The sequence below is a fragment of the Rhamphochromis longiceps genome, linkage group LG19 (assembly GCF_057381845.1).
Source record: "Rhamphochromis longiceps isolate RC_006_pf linkage group LG19, R_longiceps_female_GT1.1, whole genome shotgun sequence".
In the NCBI taxonomy this organism is placed as follows: domain Eukaryota; kingdom Metazoa; phylum Chordata; class Actinopteri; order Cichliformes; family Cichlidae; genus Rhamphochromis; species Rhamphochromis longiceps.
The window spans coordinates 838,703-851,329 of NC_140575.1; the positions used below are offsets into that span (position 1 = coordinate 838,703).

Genomic DNA, 12,627 nt, shown 5'->3' on the forward strand with positions numbered 1-12,627 from the left:
ATACCAGGCCGAGCCGCATGATTCCTGTCAGTCAGAGCATAATGAGGCTTCAATCCCCTCTGACAGCATCACTTTTGATTTGTTTGTGACTAATGTGGTCACTGCTAAAGCTAATGGCTCTGTCAAACCAATCACAGAAGAGTTTATTCAGACTCTTGCCGTTAACCTAGTGCCAGCCGTCCCATCAGAAGGAAGTGTAACTACTGTGTGTGTAAGCACAGACACCGATGAGGTTACAAGTCCACCACATGACTGCAAAATGAGCGTGTATGTGTCTTGTTTGACCAGTTGTGCCGACTTAATGGATGTCCAGGAACCTAGCCGTGAACTGATTAATCATGTTTCTAGGAACGGTTCAGTTATAAATGCAGCTCATGTGGTCGAACTAGCCCCTTTGGTGACTGAAACCCTGTCACAGGTGGACACTGAAGAAACGTCACGTTGTCTTCCTGTGACAGAGGAAATAAACTGTGCTGAGAGCCTTGGGGGTCCACTTTTCGAACAGGGTTTGTCCATAACAGTTAACTTGCTTGCTAGGAATGGCGAGATTTCCGCTAGAGATGGTGCAGAGACTGTTACTGACTCTGGGCAATATTATGGGGTAGATGCTGCCTGTGTGTTCAAGATTAATCAATGTAATTCTGGTGAGGGTGAGGCAGCCAATCTGAGTTTGTGTTTTTCTGCTTCTGAGTTAAAAGAACCAAATACTGAGAATAAAGACTCTGACTTTATGTTTGTGAAGGAAAACGAGAATATGAATTTGGACAATGACAGGCAGACCTCTGAAAGGAACACACACCTAGTACTTGGCTGCGACACCACTTTCTCCCAGACTGCCATGGACATGTCTGTTCTGGGTTCTGAACCAGACGGTGACCAAATGAATAATGTTTTCAGGGGTGATCTGGTGGGAAATGAACCGTGTGATGTTACATTAAATTCCCCAGAGAGTCAGCGGCATCTTTCTTCTGCCAGGGTAACGGCTCAGCCCCCTGCTCAGCTCTCTGTTTTGCCAGGGGTCTCCATAACTGCTCATCCTGCATCTGTAGCTGAATGCCTGGGTGTGCCACTCCAGCACCCTGCAGCAGGCACACCACTTCACGCCACATCAGCTGGAGGGTCCGAGGGTCCCGTCCAGCCTCACGCCACGTCAGCTGGAGGGTCCGAGAGGCCCGTTCAGCCACCTGTCTCCGCTGGAGGGTCCGAGGGGCCCGTTCAGCCTCACGCCACGTCGGCTGGAGGGTCCGAGGGGCCCGTTCAGCCTCCTGTCTCCGCTGGAGGGTCCGAGTGGCCCGTTCAGCCTCACGCCACGTCGGCTGGAGGGTCCGAGGGGCCCGTTCAGCCTCCTGTCTCCGCTGGAGGGTCCGAGGGGCCCATTCAGCCTCCTGTCTCCGCTGGAGGGTCCGAGGGGCCCGTTCAGCCTCGAGCCACGTCAGCTGGAGGGCCCGGGGAGCCCGTCCAGCCACCATCTACTTCTGCGTCGTCTGGTCCAGCCGCAGCCTCTGCTTCTGCCACGCCTGGTCCGGCCTCCGAGCCTTCATCCTCCACGCCTGGTTGTTACACCCCCGTCCAAAGTACATCCGGTACCTCGGCATCGTCGGCCAGTTTCTGGGCCTCTAGCCAGACGTCATCGCCGTCGTGGTCGGCCCCAAGACCGCCTTCGCCTGAGTCGCCGCCGTTGCCTTCCGCACGGTCGGCCCCCTGACCTGTCTCTACGTCATTGCCGCCGTTGCCTTCCACGCGGCCGGCCTCCGGACCCGCTCTGTAGCCGCTGCCGTCTTCCACGCGGCCGGCCTCCGGACCCGCTCTGTAGCTGCCGCCGTCTTCCACGCGGCCGGCCTCCGGACCCGCTCTGTAGCTGCCGCCGTCTTCCACGCGGCCGGCCTCCGGACCCGCTCTGTAGCTGCCGCCGTCTTCCACGCGGCCGGCCTCCGGACCCGCTCTGTAGCCGCCGCCGTCTTCCACGCGGCCGGCCTCCGGATCTGTTCTGCCGGCCACTGCCACTTTTTCCGGCCCCGGAACAGCTGAATTGTGAACTTTTGTGCTGTCGCCCCCCAGGTTGACCTTCTGACCTCTTTGGACATTTGCCTCCCTGTTTTGAACTGTTTTTGTGTCTTTGTGGGCTCAGTTTTGGTTCATGCTCCTCGTCTTTGTTTGGTTTTGTTCCCTCCGTCCGGGTCCCCCGCCTCCCGCCCTGGGTGGGTTGTTCTGTTTGTCTTGTGTTTTGGTTCTCGGGTTTGGGCTGTCGGGAGCCGGCCCTTGGGGGGGGGGGGGGGGTGATGTCATGATCCTGGGCCATGTTGGCCCAGCAGTCTTAGTATTCATGTCTTTTTGTGTATTGTTCCTTATTTGATTTCCCCTTGTGACTTTTAATATGCAAAACACACTAACATTTTTATTGCAGGATTATAGGTCCAGGGTGGTGCTGCTCCAGGGGAGGAGATGCCCTGCTGTTGCCTGGGACATGATCTGGCTACCCTTTTTCTTTCAGACAGGAATCTGAGTTTGATGAGTTGACGCATGAGAGTGTCCATGCGTCAAGTGGTGGGGTCCAGAATTAACACTAAACAATGTTTACTATTATTGTTGCAGTGAGTTGTGTGATTAACCGTTTATTTACATGTTCAGATGAGGCTTTGATGGCCTATAAGTGAAGTTCACTGAACTAAAGAATGTGGTTTGATGATTGTTGACATGCTCTCCAAATAGAAGTTTTTCTGAAATACAGGTGCAGCAGTGAGACGCGAGAAACATTCCAGGCATAGCGGACAGCCCAGGCAGTGGTTGAGGTCAAAGGTCAAGCTGGTTGGGGCCCATCATGAGATCAGACCTTGGAGCCACAGCAAGGACCATTTCAACTGCCTGCAAAATAGCGAGAGACCCTCCTGGATTTATCAGAGCCACTGCAAAGAGGTCGAGGTCCCAGGAAACCCCGGCACCCCCAAGACAGCACAATAGAGAAATCTCACACTTGGTTGTTTCAGTGGTGAGGGGGGAGTGCTGATTGAGCCCCCGTAGGGTAAGCTCGCACTTCAACCTCCAGCCTCTGATCAACTCTAGGGCAACCAAGTGCGAGGCGTGACGCACCTGTGTGCAACCATGGGAAGGTGGACCCTCTTGGTTACCTTGACTACGACGCTCACCTTTACAGGACCCCAGCTGGTGCCGGAATCAGCTGAACCAGGAGGAAGGCAGAGAGGATGGACACATGACAACTCTCACCTAAGAGACATGATGCAAGACCACATCCCTCCATGGATGAATAATGCCTGGTACCGTTATATCCACGACAGAACAAAAGCAGAATCGGCAAATACAGACTATTATGTCTGTTCCCATCTACCCAGCACGGCAACATACCCCACACTATATATGTTCCTGGACCAACTCTCAGGGAAGAACTACTCTATGATATTAGCAGAGAAAGGGGACTTTGTGTCCTCTTCAACAACACATGCTGCATTTACATAAAGAAGACGCACATTCATCAAACATGACTGACGCCCTGAATGTTTTGAGACAGATCCAGCAGGCCCAAAATCAGGACTATCCATGACGAAAAGGAGTGCCTGAGAGGATCGTCCACAAGATGGGAGCTGAGGCCAGGAGAGAGACTTCAGGAGGATCAGAGATCATCTTCAGCACAGCAGACATCACACAGAGAGCTGTGCTACTGAGCTTCCAGGAGATCAAGAGGAGACTTCCCACAGCAAGATTTTAAATACAATGAAAGATTCAATGTTGACGCTGAGGAAGACAACTAAGGTGTACGACGTGCTCTGCCTTAAACCTTCAGCAGCGTTGGAAGGAGTCTAAGGATGACATCATGATTCTGTGAAAAGCACAGGAACCAGAAGCTATGGTGGTGATAACAGCAGTTTCCTATGAGGTCTGCAGCTTTGGAAATAGCTGAGACCCATGTTGACAAACAACAAAACTAACTGGTATGTTTGAATGTCTATTCTACATACATTTGGACTCTGGTCCTATGGACAGTGATGGAAACAACTGGAAGAGACATTTATGACACCCTGCAGAACTCAAACCACTCTGCAGAGAGACATGTGATTGCACACCCGGAGGAAGCATCACCAAGATGGGATGTTTTTGAAAATGTTATCTTCTTATTTTCACTATTAAATTAACAATTTCTTTGTTTGTTTGTAGGATGCAGTTTGCCATGAGATGAGATCAATGGGGAATGGGATATCCGCTAATACCTTTGTTAAACTCTGTACTTTTACAGTGATTTAGGGTGATTTGACGTATGCTGAGTATAACAATGTTGGCATTGAAACTGTCAGACATGAGGTATTCATAACTGGAAACTTTTCTAGCATAAAGGTCAATAAAGGGGGGAATGTTAGGTTTTGTATTGTTGATTGTCATTTATGCTTAGAAACATTTACTCATATATGCTTAGAAGTGTATAATCAATTGTAGATTGAAAGAATGTCTCATCCTAGGAGGTCTGTAACAACTCTGTGTAGCATGAAGAGGGGAGTGCGTTCACTCCTCTACAGAGTGTGTTCTGGCATAGATCACACCCCCTAGGAGAGGTTTTATCTTTTCTTGATATATGGTATAGCAAACACATGTATATCTGTTTGAGTGTAAGAGCCTTTTGTTTAGATGGACCTGTTAGACTCCTGGCACCAGCTTTGGGGAGTCTTCACAGGGTCACATCTTGACCTCACACACACAGTATTCTTTGTTCACATGTATACCTATGTAAGATGTTATATGTTAATGACCCAATGCATATTCATGTCACCACAATAAAAGGAGTGCTCTGGGGAGTCTGGCTGAGAGTCTGACGGAGGTCAAGTGGTGGGACGACACTTGGCTCCAGCCAGATCTCCCTCATGCATGAGTGAACCAGAGAACTTTGGTGCCTTGAGTCTTGCTTTTTGCTGCGTAGCAGATTGTCCTTAACGTTCCAGCGAATAGGTTTATGCTACAAACCTATCATTCCCCATCACATTCATCACCTGTTCCTCTGGTGTCTCTGATTGGAGCACGCAGGTGTGTGGAGCAGAGTGAAATCACACACCTAATGCTGTTTTATTCAACCTGGATCTTAGAAGTTTTGATTAACATTAAACATCGTTTAAACTGTATGTGTCTGTATCATGGGATGGATACACCCTTAACAAAACAAAGAAAATATGACAAAACCAAGTTTCCCCTCATGCTGTCGGACGCGCCTCGAGGAACCAGCTCCATTTAAAACATCACAGTCAGCTGTAAAGTGTCGTTTCAGTTTTTATACAACGTCAAAGAGCTTCATGTTTGAACAATCAGCTTATGAACAGGAATAAGAACTGCACGGTCTGGTTCTGGTTGGATGCAAACAAACAGCTGTGTGTTAATCCAGCAGCAGGACATGCTGGAGGATGGAGCTCAGCTGAAACGACCCATGAAGTCCTCACCGACTCTCATGTTTACCATCAGGACCAATCCCTGCAACTGAAATATAATCTACTAAATATTAGAGTTGAGAAGGTTGTGTTAGCGTGTGGTGAGTGCAGGATGGGGAACTCCATCCTAACGACAAATTTCATTTCCTTAAAAAGGCATCAAGAGAAGCTTTGAAGGTAAAATGAAGGTTTTAGTGTGAAACTGTTTTATCACAGCTGCAGGAAGCTGCAGATTTATGAATACACAGAAGGATTTAGTTTCACATATTTCCAGACAAAGCCATAAATGCTTCTTAATCAATGCCAGTAATATACTGCTTCCTGCTTTTAAGCTTGGGCGAGCCGTAGATGCTGAAATATTGCACCGTTCTTACAAATAAAGCAAACAAATGAAGAAATGTATTTCTATGATCTTACTCCATGGCCACATTCATACATGTGAAAGTCTCCATCCTGTGTCCTTCACTTATCTTCATCCCAGGTGTGAATTGTTCACAGGACTTAAAAGGAGGACGTGTCTGTGGAAAAGCCTCCGGTCAACCTAAACTCCTCCCTCATCAGGACACAGAAGAGCCGCTGAGGCAGCGCCTTGGAGTACGCTGCTGGTCGCGGCACACAGGTGCGCAACAAGATCTCCCGGCCTGCTGGAGGAGGGAAGTCTGGTACTCTGCTACTTCCCCCAGTTTGCTTCTTGTCAGATCCCAAGTCCTCATCGACGGGCGCCAGAAGGGCAGCCTAAAAGGGCAAAGGTCAAATGTTAGCAAACAGCAACCGATTCTGAAGAAATGTGCTGTGTGAGGTGGACACGTGGATATTCAGAAGTACTGTAACCGAGTCTCCCACAGAGACCTGATCCAGACTACAGCTCACAAACACAGCTCCTCTACTAACACCTCACTGCAGCTGCACGCTGCTGATCCTGTCTGTGATTAGAAATGATTTCAATAAAGTAAAACAGAGGCTCGTTTTCTATGAGCGTAAACAGGGATCTCTGTTTCAGTCTCAGTGTAACAAACATGTTTACTGAATAAGTCTTTCAGTAAATATGTTTTTGTTAATTCAGTAAAATCTGCAAAGATGACTTGTACTGTTGGCAGCAACAAACAGAGACAGAGTGTGGGACAGACAGGAAGTCAGGACACGTCTATGTGCTTCACAGTGGGACTAGAACATGAACATTTCTACACACACCACAGGCAGCAACTGTGCAAACCTCCACGTCACCAAAAACACCCTGCAGGTCCCATCAGAGCAACGGCAGAGAAAACAGATGAAACATCTGTTAGAGAGAAAAACGCTTCGCTGCTTTCTTACCTGTATGACACTAAAAGGGTTTTGTTTTTTTAATAATAAAGGCTTCATGTTTTACAGTTAAAGCTCATGCAAACATGCAGGCTTATTTGTCTGATCAATGCAAAAGTTCAAACATGTCTCTTTCAAGCCTCATTATCAGCTGAGATCATAGTAAAGACACAGACAGGATCCTGATCCATCTGTTCTTTATATAATTACTGTTTTTACTGTAATGTACAGTGGGGCAAAAAAGTATTTAGTCAGCCACCGATTGTGCAAGTTCCCCCACCTAAAATGATGACAGAGGTCAGTAATTTGCACCAGAGGTACACTTCAACTGTGAGAGACAGAATGTGAAAAAAAAATCCATGAATCCACATGGTAGGATTTGTAAAGAATTTATTCGTAAATCAGGGTGGAAAATAAGTATTTGGTCAATAACAAAAATACAACTCAATACTTTGTAACATAACCTTTGTTGGCAATAACAGAGGTCAAACGTTTACTATAGGTCTTTACCAGGTTTGCACACACAGTAGCTGGTATTTTGGCCCATTCCTCCATGCAGATCTTCTCGAGAGCAGTGATGTTTTGGGGCTGTCGCCGAGCAACACGGACTTTCAACTCCCGCCACAGATTTTCTATGGGGTTGAGGTCTGGAGACTGGCTAGGCCACTCCAGGACTTTCAAATGCTTCTTACGGAGCCACTCCTTTGTTGCCCGGGCGGTGTGTTTTGGATCATTGTCATGTTGGAAGACCCAGCCTCGTTTCATCTTCAAAGTTCTCACTGATGGAAGGAGGTTTTGGCTGAAAATCTCACGATACATGGCCCCATTCATTCTGTCCTTAACACGGATCAGTGGTCCTGTCCCCTTGGCAGAAAAACAGCCCCATAGCATGATGTTCCCACCCCCATGCTTCACAGTAGGTATGGTGTTCTTGGGATGCAACTCAGTATTCTTCTTCCTCCAAACACGACGAGTTGAGTTTATACCAAAAAGTTCTACTTTGGTTTCATCTGACCACATGACATTCTCCCAATCCTCTGCTGTATCATCCATGTGCTCTCTGGCAAACTTCAGACGGGCCTGGACATGCACTGGCTTCAGCAGCGGTACACGTCTGGCACTGCGGGATTTGATTCCCTGCCGTTGTAGTGTGTTACTGATGGTGACCTTTGTTACTTTGGTCCCAGCTCTCTGCAGGTCATTCACCAGGTCCCCCCGTGTGGTTCTGGGATCTTTGCTCACCGTTCTCATGATCATTTTGACCCCACGGGATGAGATCTTGCGTGGAGCCCCAGATCAAGGGAGATTATCAGTGGTCTTGTATGTCTTCCATTTTCTGATGATTGCTCCCACAGTTGATTTTTTCACACCAAGCTGCTTGCCTATTGTAGATTCACTCTTCCCAGTCTGGTGCAGGTCTACAATACTTTTCCTGGTGTCCTTCGAAAGCTCTTTGGTCTTGGCCATGGCGGAGTTTGGAGTCTGACTGTTTGAGGCTGTGGACAGGTGTCTTTTATACAGATGATGAGTTCAAACAGGTGCCATTCATACAGGTAACGAGTGGGGGACAGAAAAGCGTCTTACAGAAGACGTTACAGGTCTGTGATAGCCAGAGATTTTCCATGTTTGAGGTGACCAAATACTTATTTGCCACCCTGATTTACCAATAAATTCTTTACAAATCCTACCATGTGGATTCATGGATTTTCTTTTTCACATTCTGTCTCTCACAGTTGAAGTGTACCTCTGGTGCAAATTACTGACCTCTGTCATCATTTTAATCAGAATCAGAATCAGAATCAGAATACTTTATTGATCCCTGGGGGAAATTATTTTTTGTTACAGTGCTCCATTTTAAACCAACATTAAGACAAGACAGACAATACGCTAACTAAGAATAGTACAATATATACATATATATACATACATACATACATAAGTCACTTATAAATAAATATTTGGAAAAGAAACATGTGTAGCTGTAGCAGCAAACAGTGTGTTAAGTGGATGCGTTGTACAGGGAGATGGCCACAGGCAGGAATGATTTCCTGTGTCGTTCAGTGGTGCTTTTCAGTAATCTCAGTCTCTCACTGAACGAGCTCCTGTGACTGACCAACATGTCATGGAGTGGGTGGGAGGTGTTATCCAACATTGTCTTTATCTTGGACAGCATCCGCCTCTCCGACACCACCTTGAGGGAGTCCAGCTCCATCCCCACAACATTACTGGCCTTACGGATCAGTTTATTAAGTCTGTTGGCATCTGCGACCCTCAGCCTGCTCCCCCAGCATGCAACAGCATAGAGGATCGCACTGGCCACCACAGACTCATAGAAAATCCTCAGCATTTTCTGGCAGATGTTGAAGGACCTCAGTCGCCTCAAAAAATAGAGACGACTCTGGCCCTTCCTGTAAAGTGCTGTGGTGTTTTTAGCCCAGTCCAGTTTATTGTCAATGTGTACTCCAAGGTATTTATAGTCCTCCACAATGTCAACACTGACCCCCTGGATTGAAACAGGGGTCAAGTGTTTCCTGGTCTTCCTGAAGTCCACGATCAGTTCCTTGGTCTTTGCCACGTTGAGCTGCAGATGATTCTGCTCACACCACGTGACAAAGGAGTCGACCACAGCCCGGTACTCTGTCTCATCATCCCTGCTGATGCATCCAACCACCGCAGAGTCATCAGAAAACTTCTGAAGATGGCAGGTCTCTGTGCAGTGGCTGAAGTCTGTGGTGTAGAGGGTGAAGAGGAAGGGGGAGAGGACAGTCCCCTGTGGTGCCCCTGTGTTGCTAATCACCTTGTCAGACACACACTGTGGGAGACGTAAATATTGTGGTCTTCCTGTCAGGTAATCAGGTAATCAGGTAAGTGGGGGAACTTGCACAATCGGTGGCTGACTAAATACTTTTTTGCCCCACTGTAGAATATCATGGACATAATACACAGACTGCAGCCTAAATACTGCTAAAAACAGCCCTTTTTATTTTTAAGGTTTTACGTATTAACCTTTTATTATAAGAGTCACCTGATCCTTAGCAGGTGTGTATACAGAAATACACCAGGTCATTATTTAAGCAAAGCGAAGCCAAACTGCTCCTGTGTGACAGATGAAGTCCACCTTTAAACAGCATTTAGATGCTGCTAATGAAACTCGATTAGTGGCAGCACTGGTCTGTGGGCTGGGGACACTGGTGCCACCAGTACAGCGCGCACTTTTCACAGCGCCATCATGTGGATCAAACTGTATTCTGGGTCAAACCTGATGTTTTATCATTTACACTGAACAAAAATATAAACGCAACACTTTTGTTTTTGCTCCTGTTTTCCATGAGCTCAACTCAAAGATATGAAACATTTTCTACAAACACAAAAGACCCGACACTCGCAAGCAATGTTCCCTCTAAGCTGCGCGCGTGCACAATTGCGCACTGCTGGCACAATTGCGCACTGCTGGCACGGTCTCTGCACAGAAAATCTGCGTTGCGCACAAAAAAAAAAAAAAAAGAAAAATCACCTGAATTGAAATTAAAATGAAAACTTTAACGATTCTGTTTTGCAGTGTTAGTCAGTGACTGGCTGCTCCCGTATGGGATCAGAACGAGGCCACCTTATCCCGTAGTCCAGCCAATCACGCGATTCACATTCGTATATACGCAGCTGATCAACGTGGCTGACAGGCTATGACAGCGTCCTTATGTGCGACACCGGTGTTTTAGCAAAGCGGCTGATGTGGAGTGAAGCCACGTTAATGACAACGTGTACAACCATTGGAGATGTGAGCAGGACAGACGGAACAACTGACGGACAAAGTGTGGACTTTATACCAGTTTTTGAATTGTGTTGATCGGCCACGTAAAACCAGAGTTATGATAAAATATCTGCAATGTTTGGTTTTCTTCCTGAATACTGTCGTTGTTTATATTTACTGCAGGAAGAAACGGTAAAAACGCCGTTTTATAAGGAAAACGCTCGAAAGCCTGTGAGCAAAAACAACACCAAAACAAACCCCCACCAGCCTTTCCTATTGGTGGAAAAATGCACCATGTCGACCAATCAAAAAATGATATGGCAACATGACATTTAGTTGTTTAGGAAGGGGGAAGTTTTAGGAGTGACGGCGTGTTTGAGATGCGATTGCCAAGTTTAGCACAAATCTTGTGTAGTTAGAGTGTAGTTAGTGTGTAGTTAAGAGTGTAGTTAGTGTGTAGTTAGTGTGTAGTGTAGTCAATAGTTTTGTTGTGTGTGTCAGAACAATGGTTTACAGGTGTTGCAGCAGTGACACATCTGCTGCTGTCAGGCCTGCAGGTATCAGGCTGTTGTTCTCCTTCATCTCATAGTGGACAGAAATTATTTTTTGCAGCGGCACAAATAATTTGTGTGGCATCAGATTTGATGCAGAACAGCTGATTGTTCTGCAAATAGTTTGAAATGTTTATTTAAAAAACACCTCGGCTGCATTTTTAGGTAAACAGCTGCAAAAAACTCTGTTTGCAAAACTCAGTTACTTTTTTGAAGAAGTCTTGTTGTGTAAAAGTATTCTTGGATGCTGGTGTGACCACAGTGCACACGTCTGCTGTTGCTCACAGTGGTCCAAGGGACGCTCAGGGAGTTTGTGTGTTCAGACACGTGAAACATTACAGGGAACATTGCTCGCAAACACTGCTCACAAATCTGTCTAAATGTGTGTTAGTGAGAACTTCTCGTTAGCTGAGATAATCCATCCCACCTCACAGGTGTGGCATGTCAAGGTGCTGATTAGACAGCATGGATATTGCACAGGTGTGTCTGAGACTGCCCACAATAAAAGGCCACTCTGAAATATGCCGTACATGTGTAGCACAATGACACACATGTCGCAAAACCAGTCAGGATCCGGTTCAGCTCATGGAAACAAAAGTGTTGTGTTTATATTTGTGTTCAGTGTAACAAATACTGAGACGTGTAATAATGTCGTGTGTTGTTCATCTGAGGACGCTGCAAAGAACCAGATTATTTTTATTATCCTGTTTGTCTGTTATGTGAACCTTTAGAGGATGTACCTTATAATGACTGAGTGTGTTTATCGCACTATGTTAAATGTAACTGTGAGCGACACGAGGCTTACTGCTCATGGTTACCTCATCAGTGGTGAAGTCAGCCAGCTTGATGCAAGAAACAGGAAGAAGAAAAGGATGAAAGAGCAACACACAGATGAAAAACAAAAACAGACTTTCTAACCGACAGAGCTGAAATCTGAACATGTCACCAGCTGCAGGAGGCAACGCTCTGAACCACGTCGTTCCTCCTCCAGATGGAGCTTTCACTGCCTATAGTCTCTTGACATACAATGGTTGGATTCTCCTATGATACTGTATCAGCTGAGCCTCAAATTCTTATTGTAGCCAGATGGGCTACTCGCCTTCCGTTGTTTTTCTTCTCTCATTCTCTCTCTCTCTCGCTCGCTCTACCACCCTCGCTCTCTTTCCACTGCACTCGCTCCTTGTATCAGGTGATCGGGTTAATTGGGAACCCACCTGCACATTGATTGCAGGGTGGCGCTAGCCTGTATAAAGCTAAGCCGATGTCTTGTTGGATTAATTCCTCCCGAGCTTCTGGTACGATACAGCAGTAAATGCTGGCGTACTGCGACGGACTGATCAGCAAGAGCCGATTATACGACAGCTACAGGTATGCTCTCGCTTAACCTTGGATTCCCTCCGAATACTGGAATTGGTGTTAATATCCTTTTCCGGCCTGTTGTAGCGCAGCAGTCTGTTTAATTCTGCCATTGCGGAGAGAGGTGTTCGTGGTATCTCCACCAATGAGAGTATAGTGCCTCCGGTCCTGGGGTAAGCTGTTAGAACTACTTTTATTAGCATTCATAGCTATAAGAGTTTAAGGTTACACTTATCTGTTTCAGGGTTCA

At 46.7% G+C, this 12,627-nt stretch overlaps 1 protein-coding gene across 1 annotated transcript in view; it reads right to left on the minus strand.

The window, feature by feature from the left end:
• Positions 1-5,589: 5,589 nt before the first annotated feature.
• LOC146645978 (rab3 GTPase-activating protein catalytic subunit-like) overlaps positions 5,590-12,627 on the minus strand; it is a 139,315-nt gene continuing 132,277 nt past the window's right edge. The window contains exon 17 of the mRNA XM_085392191.1: positions 5,590-6,155. Within this exon, the coding sequence (XP_085248317.1) occupies positions 5,922-6,155 (234 nt within the window). The 3' untranslated portion in view covers positions 5,590-5,921. The remainder of the gene's footprint in view (positions 6,156-12,627) is intronic.